General features: G+C 46.7%; 1 protein-coding gene across 6 annotated transcripts in view; it reads left to right on the top strand.

Annotated features, from left to right (window-relative positions):
- The window catches only part of LOC147609921 (protein PLASTID TRANSCRIPTIONALLY ACTIVE 7-like), a 29,338-nt gene extending 16,141 nt beyond the window's left edge, over positions 1 to 13,197 (top strand). For 4 of the 6 annotated variants that reach the window (XM_086786696.1, XM_086786699.1, XM_086786700.1 and 1 more), the window contains 2 exons: positions 12,450 to 12,488; positions 12,716 to 13,197. In XM_086786696.1, the coding sequence (XP_086642822.1) occupies positions 12,450 to 12,488; positions 12,716 to 13,051 (375 nt within the window). In that variant the 3' untranslated portion in view covers positions 13,052 to 13,197. The remainder of the gene's footprint in view (positions 1 to 12,449; positions 12,489 to 12,715) is intronic. The other 2 variants (XM_086786697.1, XM_086786701.1) reach the window with 2 other exon arrangements.
- Positions 13,198 to 13,583: the final 386 nt, after the last annotated feature.

Below are 13,583 nucleotides of genomic sequence, written 5' to 3'. Positions count from 1 at the left end.
TGCCTTTTACTTTGTTTTTGTTCTTTTTAATAGTAAAATATTACTCAACTTTAGTCAATAGTTCTTCTTTTGCTTCTCTAACTTCAGGGCCTTGCTTTTTGGCCCTAGAGGTGCTTTTTGAAAAAGCGGCTTTTAGCTTTTTCGTCCGGCTCAATCTCCTCTTTCCAATGGTGCCCTTGGCTCGCTGTCAACCCTGTTTGACTTTTTGCTTTTTCTTGCTTTTTGACCAAGAATGGTGCTTTTTCTTAATCAAACCTTATGGACCTTGTCCCCATGTCTTCTTCCACATGTCTAGTGTCCGGACTCCGGGCATGGGTTTCATCATGTGAAATAGAGCTAGGAGGGCCAAATAGTTACAATGTAACTTATAATTCACTTGGATTATTATACAAAGGTCCAAGCAGCTTATGAGGCCAAGAGCTGGGTGCCGACAAAGTCAAGCTGTGTATAGAACCATTAAGATGGATGCAAGGTTGATTACCAAGGACACGGGCAGCAAGAAAGACTAGGGTGTGGTGTTTGTAAAAGGGCATGCAGGGCCGTAAGGCACGTGCATTGTGTTTTGGGACACAGCTTATGGGCAAGTTGGACTATGAGTGAGCAGACATCACATGGAAGGTGCCCAATTAAGGTCGTGGGGCACCAAAAACTGTAACTTGGCTCCAAAGACGGTATCTTGGCTACCACCTAGTCTATCCTTTGTAGTCTCTGGCACATATTAGTCACCCCACATACACCAAATATCAGTCTAGAAGTTTGCTCGACTTGCCATGGAGTTAGGGGCATATATGCTGAGGAGGCCCACTTGGTTCTCCCCAAGCCTGATAATCACCCCACTGTGCCCTCCCGGTGGAGACTAGGGACTATGGCGCCGGAGTCCACCACCACTTGAAGAACCTCCTGGCTAACTGAGATATGTATTGTGCCCTGGATCCCAGACGGGTCGAAGTTGTGTGACCAAAAAGAGTGGTTCCTGCTCTGCAAATTTGCGGGTACAACCAGCTTACGAGTGATGCTCCTAAGAAAGAGAATGTCGATAGAGCCTCCCACTAAGGCTCTCTGTAGCCATAGTTACCACGGAACGGGAACGTTCCGGGAACGTCAGATGCTGGAACAGGAGCGGGAACGGGAACGGGAGCGGATCGGGAACATCGCGGAACGCCACGTCATATGACATGTCGGCATTTAGGACTAAAATGACAAAACATTTAAAATATCCAAGATTAAACTTTAAAGTCTTAAACATTAAAAATTTGAAGAGTCCAGACTCCAAATAGAAACTGAAAAGAAAGTACATCGCATGTGGAATCTGGATATATAGAAACTGAAAAAGAAAGTACATCGCATGACAAGTACAAAACTAGCCTCAAGGGCCAAGGTAACTGGTGAGTCAAAGACTAGTCATCAGCAAGTGGGATCTCATCCTCCTGTCCAGGCTGTCCCTCAGTCTGCTCATCCTCATGCTGCCCCACATCATCCTCTCCCTTTGGCTGATCCTCACCATCATTGTCATCAAGATCAAGGCAAAATCCAATAAATGGCTCTGGAGTACACTCAGCCCTGAACTTGTTAAGCAAACGCAAGTTTGCATTAACAAATACAAGGTCATTTGCCTTCTGGACACCAAGCCTGTTCCTCTTCTTGCTTGCAATGTTTCCAAAACTGCTCCATAAGCGCTCACATGGCGAGGAGCTAGCACCCTGGCTAAGCACTCGAATGGCCAATCTTTGCAGCAATGGTGTATCTGCCCCATAATCCTCCCACCACCGTGCACTGGATATCTTGAACCTATCATTCTGTGCATCCTGCAAAGCGAAGAGGCCTCTCTTTTGTCGATAGAAGGAAAGGTCTTCACGAACCCTCCTCCTATCATCTGCACTGGGTACAAGCTTCCTCAAGATATCCTCCCAACCCTGCACAACCTCTGCATTTGTCTCTTGTCCTTTGCCTTGAAATTCTGGATCCACCACAAATGCAGCAGCCTCTAATGCAGAGTGATACTCTGTCCACCTGCTTGTCGCAAGACGAGATAGCTCCTGTCTCCTACCCCCATCCAAAGTCTGTAGAGATAGGATTCTCTCAATCATCGTGTCCATCCCCTCATACACCTTGCCAATGCAAGGCTCATCTCCATCAAGAAGCCTCAACATAAGAATGATTGGCCGCACAACCTGCAACAATACCTCAACAGTGTCCCAAAAAGTGTCATCAAGAACAATGGACCTGCATCGAATACCTGCCACTGAGGTACGCTCTCGCCATGCATCCCACTCCTCACAAACTACAAGCTGCCTCAAATGATTCTTCACTTCAAAAAGACGCTTTAGCATAAGGAAATTATATGCAAAGCGTGTATCTGAATACTTTAAGAGATCCTTTGGGGATCTCTGTCGATATACAGCCAAAATGTAGTGGTGGCGAGTGATAAATGAAACAATGGGATTGCCCATTTCAATAGAAGGCTCCACCCACTGCATCTTACCAATATCTTTGAGGAGATTGTTGAGCCCATGTGACATGCAAGGAGTGAAGCAAATATGTGGGTACCTATCCTCAATGATCCTCCCTGCTGCCCTGTTTGAGTCCTCTCCATCAGAAACAAACTGGATGACATTATTGGGACCCACGTACTCAATGGCTTCACTCCAAATATTTGCCAATCTCTCTGCAGTTTTGCCCGCCTCTGAATTGTCAATAGCTTTAATAAAAAAGCTACATCCTCTGGAGTAGGCAAGGATACCTTGAATGGAGCGGCTCCTGGTGTCACTCCAACCATCACCCATGATAGTGACGCCACATCTACGCCATACATCCTGAATGGGTCCCAAGGCATCCTCTATGGCCGTCCTCTCTGTGGCTAGAAGTGTAGTGCGCAATGCCTCGGATGAAGGTGGAGCATAGCCAGGTCCGAAAGAAGCAATCTCCTTCACCATATCTGCAAAGTATGGGTTGCGAGCCTTTACCAAAGGAACATCTGCAGCATAAAAAAACCGTGCCACTGATGCATCTACTTGTGCCCTCCTCCCAGGGTGCCATGATGCCACAAGACTAGCCTGCACTGGACCTCGTGAAGCCTGGGTCTGGGAAGCATTTGTTCCATGTGCGGATGGCTGTGGAGCAGCCCCAAATAATGGAGTAGATTCACTCGCTGAAGATGCCACGCCTGCAGGTGTAGCTGATGATGATGTACCTCGAGGATCAAGAACAGAGGGTCGACTCCCTGCTGCATCAAGTCTATCTGCAAGTGCCTGCAATCGTATGATATCTGCTCTTGACACTGTAGGGCAAACAGAAATGCCTTTGCCTCTATGAAACCGGCCTCTGATAGAAAACCAGAGTGCGGTAGGAGCAATCACCCGTCCACTTGTAGTCTAGATGAGAAACAAAACACAGATTGGAGCTAGAGTGCCCAAATCTGAAAACACAGCGACACCTGTTGGCCCCAAAGCTTGGCGCCCCTTGCGGTATTTCTTTATTCAATTAAAATAATATGAATGGCTGAGTACGACACAAAGATCAGCCAAGAGTTTACACCTGTAAGTCCAATCTGACGGCCCACAAATCCTTCTCAGCACAGAGGATCTATGCACACAGATCTGTGTCTTCAAACAACACACTGTGCCTCCCTCTGATCAACCAAGATCACTAAGCAGGCCAGCCATGGGCATACATCTGGCATAACTCAAGTGCATGATACATCTTCTCAGCTCAATCACACATGTGCTGTCCAATCTCTGTCTTAATCCCTTGTCAATCTGCCATACCCCTCCTCTCACAAGGGGCCAGATAACACATATCTGCAACAAACATCAAGCAATAGAAAGAGAGATAGATGAACAGAAACAGAGCTTACCAAGTTCAGCTCGTGAAACAACACTGGAGGAAGCAACAGCACCAATCTGTGCTTGCAGGCACTTGAATCCACAACCCTGCTTCACACGTGTGCTTGCACTTGCCTGTATCCTCCTCCTGATGCTCACTCCTATGCTGTCCTTGAAAGTACAGATCTAAAAATCAGCACAGTACCCGTCTGTACCGCCTCGGGATACGTGCCAGGAGTTGTACTTGCACAAACAGCCGGCTGTCCACTCTTGTACCTGCCTGAATCAGAGTAAACAGTCTGTCCAGCACCTGTTTGCACCACCTGCAGCAGCCTGCAGCAACTGTACTTGCTGTACCTGGCTGTCCGTACACTGTACGGCAGCCGTACAGTGTTGTACTGGCTGTTGTACCTGCTGGTACAGTCTGTCCAGACCCTGTGCGCAGAGAATCCAGCAGAGAGAAGAAGACCTGCCGCCTGTACTAGAGAGAGAAAGAGAGTGCTTACACAGATCTGGCCGTACAGTGCTGTACGGCTGATCTACACTCAGAAAATCAGCAGCAGCACACAGAAAAACAGCCGCCTTCCTCCTCTTGAGCTTTTCCACGCTTCTTCTCATGCGCATGAAGGAAACTCCTCTTTTGCTACACGATTCCCCAAAAAGGGAAGAGAGAGAGAGAAGAGAGAGAAAACTCCTCCCCAAATTAATCCCTAGGGCCCCAACTTTAATAAGTTCCTAGGGCCACTAAGGCCTAGGGGCAAACTCCAATAAACATTAAAACTTAATGTTTCTAGTTCCCCCCTTCACACCTAGGGATGTCCACACATCTTAAACTCTGTCCGGGCACCCCCCATGTGAATCATAAAATATTCTGACCCTGCAACCACCATGCCCACACTTGTCCTGCTCCATTTTCACAGGGCCATGACATACCCCCCTCTTGAAAGATGGCAAGCGTCCTCAATATAAGGCTGGTAATTCAGCCGTCCCAGTAGAACTCCTGAAGCCTGCAAAGAACCTGCATCTAGCTTCTTGTCCACACGGCATCCACAAACAAGTCCAGCCATTGTTCATATCAAAAGATCCTTCACATTGAGTCTGCATACAGAAGCTTTCTCCCATGATCAAGGCTGCCACATCCATCCATAGCCTCTCACACTATGAACAGCATCACACCCTGGTCCCTGACCATCCAGTGCTTCTGCATCACAACACAGACTCCCAAACTGTCTCTCAAAAGAGTACTCGCATCACAGCACAGCATACCATACAGTTGACACACCTGTACAAACCCTCTCTACCTTCCAAGGGTACCATCCATCTCTGTCATGGATTCCCTGACCCCTGTCTTGTCAGTAGCAAGGCTGTACCAAACATGTGTCCACTCCTGTACCTTCTGCCTGCATGTGACCTATCTCCTGGAGAAACCCAAAAACATGTTTCCTCGCCAACAACGGCACACATCTAGTTACCTGTTCCCTCATGAAACATCTGGCAACATAGAGATGCCCATAGCTGTAGTTCCCACTGATCCTTTCTAGCAAGAGAAAACAATCTGCTCCATGAGCACGCAGCCATGCGAGCTTGCTTCACTCCCATGCCAAGAAACATAACCACATGACCTGTACTTGCAGCCAAAAACCCAAGCACATGGCTGAATTTGCGACCAAACAAAAACAGCCCATAAACTGTCCCAAAACAGTCCTGAATCAAAGCATAGAAAGGCTGAAAGTTCCATCTGATGAACGCCATCGACATGATGTCTATGTTCATGAAAAACCAGCCCCTCCTTTCTGTAGAAACACGGCGTCCTCCAAAAAGCACACACATGGCCTAGCTTTCTATGCACCGCTTGTATCCTGGTGATGCGCCGCCTGCAACAGTACTCAACCTGCAGCCACCTGTACGAAACATGATACATCTTCTCAGCTCAATCACACATGTGCTGTCCAATCTCTGTCTTAATCCCTTGTCAATCTGCCATACCCCTCCTCTCACAAGGGGCCAGATAACACATATCTGCAACAGACATCAAGCAATAGAAAGAGAGATAGATGAACAGAAACAGAGCTTACCAAGTTTAGCTCGTGAAACAACACTGGAGGAAGCAACAGCACCAATCTGTGCTTGCAGGCACTTGAATCCACAACCCTGCTTCACACGTGTGCTTGCACTTGCCTGTATCCTCCTCCTGATGCTCACTCCTATGCTGTCCTTGAAAGTACAGATCTAAAAATCAGCACAGTACCCATCTGTACCGCCTTGGGATACGTGCCAAGAGTTGTACTTGCACAAACAGCCGGCTGTCCACTCTTGTACCTGCCTGAATCAGAGTAAACAGTCTATCCAGCACCTGTTTGCACCACCTGCAGCAGCCTGCAGCAACTGTACTTGTTGTACCTGGCTGTCCGTACACTGTACGGCAGCCGTACAGTGTTGTACTGGCTGTTGTACCGGCTGGTACAGTCTGTCCAGACCCTGTGCGCAGAGAATCCAGCAGAGAGAAGAAGACCCGCCGCCTGTACTAGAGAGAGAAAGAGAGTGCTTACACAGATCTGGCCGTACAGTGCTGTACGGCTGATCTACACTCAGAAAATCAGCAGCAGCACACAGAAAAACAGCCGCCTTCCTCCTCTTGAGCTTTTCCACGCTTCTTCTCATGCGCATGAAGGAAACTCCTCTTTTGCTACACGATTCCCCAAAAAGGGAAGAGAGAAGAGAGAGAAAACTCCTCCCCAAATTAATCCCTAGGGCCCCAACTTTAATAAGTTCCTAGGGCCACTAAGGCCTAGGGGCAAACTCCAATAAACATTAAAACTTAATGTTTCTAGTTCCCCCCTTCACACCTAGGGATGTCCACACATCTTAAACTCTGTCCGGGCACCCCCCATGTGAATCATAAAATATTCTGACCCTGCAACCACCATGCCCACACTTGTCCTGCTCCATTTTCACAGGGCCATGACACTCTAACCCCCAACAAATGGGCTCGCACACGATCCGTGCCTCCAGTCTTAATGGATCCACAAAAGTGGCACTTCCACTTGCGTGACCCTCCTCCTCTTGCACTATCATATCTGGACACAAGATCCACCTCATTCCACCAAGGGGATCTGTTTTCTGCATCTATGCCACGAGGAGGTGCCATTGAAATTGATAAATGGCTGAAAATTAAAAAAACATGCAAAATGCTCTTGCATGAGACATAAGTAAAGTGTCCACAAAGTGGAAAAAAATGCAGCAAACTAGAATCTCCAAAATCCAATGTTCATTGCGTAAATTTTAAATCTTACCTGTTGAGTGCTCAAGACTCGAGTCACGAGTGCCACCCGAGCAAAAGAAGGGGCCAAGAGGAGGTAGGGAGAGTGACAAGTGTGCACTGTGCAGTCTGGGGCAGCCAAGGCTCAAGAGTGAAGGTAGGGAGAGTGTGGGGTAGCCTGCAGGCCCGGCAGCCAAGAGGAAGGTGGAATGGAGAGTGTGCCTGTAGGCTGTGGGGCAGCCAAGGGGGGCCGGGGCAGCCAAGGGGGCAGCGTGGAGTGGTATGGAGAGCAGCCAACGTTGCAGGCGCAGCCAACGAAGCAGGTGCAGCCAACGAAGCAAGCGAAAAACCGCCGTACGCTGGGAAAAAAAGGCCGCCGGCGACTAGCGAAAGTACACTTTTTTCGGAACGCCCGGAACGTGCGTTCCGCCCTAGCGTTCCGGCGTTCCGACACGCGTTCCGCCACGCTCCCCGGCAACTGGTCCGTTCCGGCTCCCGTTTCCACGTTCCGGGCACGCCTTGCGCTTCGGAGCGGCGTTCCGGCGTTCCAGGAAGGCGGAACGCCGTTCCGCGGTAACTATGTCTGTAGCACCTCACAAAGGACTCCCCACCTAGAGCGGCACTATAGGCATCCCGATCCCTGAATGTTCCAAGAGACCATCTGCATCAAAGGGGTCTAGTGGGGTGAGAACTGTCTGAGCTGCTCGCGGCGAGGAGTCAGTCTGTCTTGGTGTTGCATATACTAGGCTTCAACTATCACGGTAGAGGTATCTGTAGGAGGGGGGACCGTGAGTGATACATGAAGGTAGACGAAGAGGATCGCCTCCAATCTGAACTCTCGAGCTCGCCATCATGGTCTGCATGGCCTGATCCTCCAAGCTCCATGCGGGCCAAGGACCAAAAGTGAGTGACAATGTTGGTGAGGTGCAAGTCTTCCAGGTGATGAGAGCTCTTTCACCTAGCCATGAATAGTGGAGGAGACAGACTCTGGACTCCACTCACGCTCTGCTGCAACACTCAGTGGGAAGGAGAAGATCATTACACAATTCTCAGGAATGACCGATCTGAATTGGCAAAGATTCAAAGCAAGATTTTGCCGATATTATTCTCCCAAGAAGGTTCAGTTTGTATGCCGAAAGAGATTGTTAGCAACCTTTGGTAATCTTTCGGAAGACTTGCAAGCTGAGGAGTGATGGATTTGTAAGATGCATATGGGGTATGTTCTGGTGGTATGGGACGCTAGGATGTATCACGTGTGCGGGTTTACGGGGTTCTTAATCGAAGCACTCTTGCATCACATTATGTCCCAAAGCTAAAGCAAGAGGCACAATTCGCCGAGCATCAGTTCTTTATCAACTTACCACAAATTTTATAATGCATTAGTATGCCAGTCATGGCAGGAGCTTTTGGCTTAAAGGCCGTCAACTCTGAGTCTTTTAGGACTACACACCTGACAAATCAAGTCAACCAAATAAAAAATGAGTTCAGGGGATTGAGAGCATGTTAGTAGTGGTATGGATGCTCTTATCGTTTCCGATGGATGGAGGAATAGTAACTCTCCAATTTCCTACTTTTTTTCTTTGATCTACTTAAATTTATGTTACAACATATAGATTTGAGGTTTGACAGAAACTCAAAACAAAGGGCTTTGTGTGAATATATGCTCTTGTGTGTGTGTGTGTGTGTGTGTGTGTGTGTGTGTGTGTGTGGAGTGCGTGTGTGAGAGCATATCTTAATAGAGAGTTCTACACCCACTATTGGGCACTGATGACGTTAGTGGGGATGTCGTAGTATCTAGTCTATACTATGTATAATGGAGTTGATAGTTATATAGTCTTGTGGGTTGACTACCATGAAACATGCACGTTCCTAAAAGGTGAATTTGGGCATGTTCTTGGATTCATCTAGGTATATAATTCAGCCGTATTAGCGGACATGCAAATTTCACATTGTGAAGTTTTCGTCCGAGTTGCGGCCAGTTGATATTGTGCTTATTCTTTCTAGCTTTAGCGGTGCATTTACCCTATCAACCACTTATTTGATGTACTTATTTGCTACCCCCCTTAGTGCTAGGCTTCATTATGGCTGAGTCTGCCTTGTATCTCCGGAGGTTTGACAGAAACTCAATACGAAGGGCTTTGTGTGAATATATGCTCTTGTGTGTGTGTGTGTGTGTGTGTGTGTGTGGAGTACGTGTGTGAGAGCATATCTTAATACAGAGTTCTGCACCCACTATTGGGCACTGATGACGTTAGTGGGGATGTCGTAGTATCTAGTCTATACTATGCATAATGGAGTTGATAGTTATATAGTCGTGTGGGTTGACTACCATGAGTATATAACATGCACATTCCTAAAAGGTGAATTTGGGCATGTTCTTGGATTCATCTAGGTATAGAATTCAGTCGTATTAGTGGACATGCAAATTTCACATTGTGAAGTTTTCGTCCAAGTTGCGGCCAGTTGATATTGTGCTTATTCTTTCTATCTTTAGCGGTGCATTTGCCCTATCAACTACTTATTTGATGTACTAATTCTTTCTATTTGCTTACTCTTTCTATCTTTAGTGGTGCATTTGCCCTATCAACTACTTATTCGTTGTACTAATTCTTTCTATTTGCTACTTCCCTTAGTGCTAGGCTTCATTATGGCTCCGGAGGTTTGACAGAAACTCAGTACGATGGGCTTTGTGTGAATATATGCTCTTATGTGTGTGTGTGTGTGTGTGTGTGTGTGTGTGTGTGTGTGTGGAGTGCGTGTGTGAGAGCATATCTTGATACAGTGTTCTACACCCACTATTAGGCATTGATGACGTTAGTGGGGATGTCGTAGTATCTAGTCCATACTATGCATAATGGAGTTGATAGTTATATAGTCTTGTGGGTTGACTACCATGAGTATATAACATGCACGTTCCTAAAAGGTGAATTTGGACATGTTCTTGGATTCATCTAGGTATATAATTCTTTCTATTTGCTACTTCCCTTAGTGCTAGGCTTCATTATGGCTGAGTCTGCCCTGCATCTCCAGAGGTTTGACAGAAACTCAGTACGAAGGGCTTTGTGTGATTATATGCTCTTATGTGTGTGTTTGTGTGTGTGTGTGTGTGTGTGTGGAGTGCGTGTGTGAGAGCATATCTTAATACAGAGTTCTACACCCACTATTGGGCACTGATGACATTAGTGGGGATGTCGTAGTATCTAGTCTATACTATGCATAATGGAGTTGATAGTTATATAGTCTTGTGGGTTGACTACCATGAGTATATAACATGCACATTCCTAAAGGTGAATTTGGGCATGTTCTTGGATTCATCTAGGCATATATATTACATACAATGAATCAATGTGCAGTTTGCACACACATTGCATTGTGGCATTGTGCATTTCCCATTACTTGTGGGTTGTGACCCATGGCTCATGGCTCATGAGTCTTTGTTTATCATGCACTCCAGCACATGACCAATGTCTTGGTCTCTTCTTGTGCCAGCACAACATTAGTGTGTGTTGTTGACGCCTCGACCCTTGGTTTGCGTATCACGGGTGAGTGGATATATGGGCACATTCGGCAAGCTATTGAGGAGATTGGGTCACACGATGTAGTCCAAGTCATTACTGAGTTTGTGGAGTGTGTTATCCCACCATTGCATGGACTCCTTGTGCCTCCTACTCTCTTGATTTGATGATGGAGGATGTTGCAAAGCTTCCATGGGTGGAGCCAGTGTTAGAGAAGGCCTCGCACATCATGAAGCCTCAAGCTTTGGCACGTAATGCAGACTTTACCAACAAACTTGACGATGGTTGACTATGGAATGCCATACACAAGGACGAGGTAGACCAAATGTCGGCTGCTGAACCATCATACAGTCTGTAGACAACTTAGAAGCCACTTCGGTGAAGATAACTTCTGGCTGCCTTGGACTGTAGCACACTGAGGTGCTCTGCTGTAGAGATGTATGCACAAGCCAGAAGACTCAAGCACATATGATAACTGCTGTGTTTCAATGCTGAACTAAGCAAGAATGAGACAATTTATGAATGGGACTGAGGGACTGCTTATATATGCTCCCCTACATCAAGTCGCCTGGTCTACATGCTGTCGGCCCATTCATTAATGCTCACAACATGCTGAAAACAACATTTATGCAAGCGCTTTCACACGTGTGGCCTCTACTCCTGGCCAATTGGAGCTGCTAGGCTGCTCTCCCATGCTTGGCCATGCTGGCCAACTGTGCCAAGGGCTCATGGCTGACCTCTTTGTGGCTCTTGGGCACCCCATATGGGAGCCCACTTTTGGCTGAGCCTATGCCTACGATGTCTTATGCTTCTACAATGCTTGTTGGCACTAGGATGACCTAATGCTCTGTTCTCCAAGTAGGTTAAGTGACACATACTGACACCTAAGGCTTCAGATGTGACCTACGTAGCTCGTGCCTAGCATGTCGCTAGACTAGGGCTCACAATGGTGTCACAGCATATCGACAAATAAATCCCTAAAAGGTACTACTGATGTACAAATGTATCACTGGTTATGAGCTAGTGTGTCGCATAGCACCTTAGTGCATGTGACACTCAAGGTACGGTATCCAGCGCTTCGCAGAAATCCACAAAGCCACAGTAAACACACTGCCTCCCTTGCAAGGGTGTAAGGTCATCTCGAATGGAAATTTTGGTGCCTCTCAATGCTGCTTTCTTATTCATTTATTCCTGTCATGAGGGGGCATCCCTAAACTTAAGGAGGGGCCTCTCCTTGGGCAAGTCCTTCCCTGCTCTCCATTCATCTATGATTCCACCCCTGTATGTGCGCAATTTAACCTCATCTTCTTGAGGATAGCTACCTACCCGTAATGTGGAGAGCACGAGATTGCCTCTGCTTGTCCTCAAGCATGGCCACCATGATCTCGTTTGGGCTATTTCGTTTCTTGACTACTTCCATTTTCTGGGTGTCTTGCAAGTCTCTCCATAGACCTTCATTTTCCAACTTGATTTCAGCTTTAGCGTCACGAACCATCCATGTCTAGAATAACCATTTTTGGAGAGTGTTTCATTAACCTCTTGAAGTTGCTTTATGCCCTGTTGCTACTAGGTCTACAACATAACTCGAACCATCCATGTCCAGAATAACCTCAAGGCATGCTTCCTGCTCTTTTCCTAGGGATCCTTGCTGATCTTCCGTAGCTTTCTCTTTCTGCTCCTCCAGAGAGTCAGTCCCCTTTGAGTGGCAGATGGACTCTTGCTGCTGCAAAGACTCCCCTACAATGTTGAACCCACCACGGCCATGCATGGGGCTTGTCCCGTTTCTGCTACATATGATTCCATTAATTTAATTGCATCCATCAATTCCCGGTCTGACCTTTCCTTTTGTTGAAGTGGGTTGTAGGTGGTGGTGTTGTTACGTGTGAGTTACAGGTGTGCTCCACACACACACACACACACACACACACACACACACACAGATTTCATTTTGTCCATGGAAGAAACCAAGGGTCTATATGAGATCAAGAGGTAGTACTCCATGATGTCTGTGAGAATTTTACGACAAATCAAATTTTTTAGACACTGAAAGGTGAACCTTTGCAATGCTGTGCTTCTACTTGTTTTTCATCTGATTCCTTATCAGTGATTTCTTGTTTCAGAGAAAAGAAGACCCAAAGTCTCAGAGAAATGAACATTTTTGGGACCCTCATTTGGAACGTCAGGAAAGGAGAATAAGGGAGCAAGGCATGCACATCAATTATGATGTGGAGCAACTCAAGCTCCAAAGTGAGAACAAATTTGAGCTCATTTTGGAGATTGCAGAGGAAGCTAACAACTTTCTAATCAACAACCCAGAAGAGGCAATCATCAAGAAACCTGCATTAAAGGCCATTTCTGATGTAGTGAATGAATCGGGAACTAGACAGGTTGCAGAAGCATATCTTGATGCTACATTTGAGTTCCTTGAGGACCTTGGACGCTTCAATCTACACTAGTCAATGAAAACACAGCCATTCGTCAAGGATGGGTACATGTCTTTTTAGCAGGGAGCCAAATGGCCTTTGGAAATAGCCTGAAATAGCCTTGCTTCTTAAATTACATGTCTGAACTATGCCGTATGAATGTAATTATTTTGCAATCATGCATGTGCCAATTCTACTCTCTACCCCCTCCCCATCCCCCCCCCCAATTGGCTACTTTTATTTCACAAGGGGGCTGATATGCTGGGCACTAACAGCATTGTGTCTACCCACTCAAGAACATGTTTGGAAGATTTGTTACAAGCACGACCAATGCCTCCCCATGTCTCATGGAAGCATGCAAATCTCCTCTTGGTTAACTTGTTGGATCAAGGCTTATGGCCTCCAGAGGTGAGACTGCCCATGGTATGTGTGAGAAGCCTTAGCTGTCCAGGTGCACAACGGTAATGGTGTCCTTGAACCCTCCATTTTTTTGAGGTAGGCAAGTCAATTCGTACAAAAAATAATGGAGTCTTCTCAAATGGCTTTCAAGTAATACTTGTGGTAG

The sequence above is a fragment of the Cibotium barometz genome, chromosome 50 (assembly GCF_041138505.1).
Source record: "Cibotium barometz isolate CiBa-2024 chromosome 50, ASM4113850v1, whole genome shotgun sequence".
Classification (NCBI taxonomy): Eukaryota; Viridiplantae; Streptophyta; class Polypodiopsida; order Cyatheales; family Cibotiaceae; genus Cibotium; species Cibotium barometz.
The sequence above is the reverse complement of the archived record's forward strand: the minus strand, read 5'-3'. Positions and strand labels throughout refer to the sequence as shown.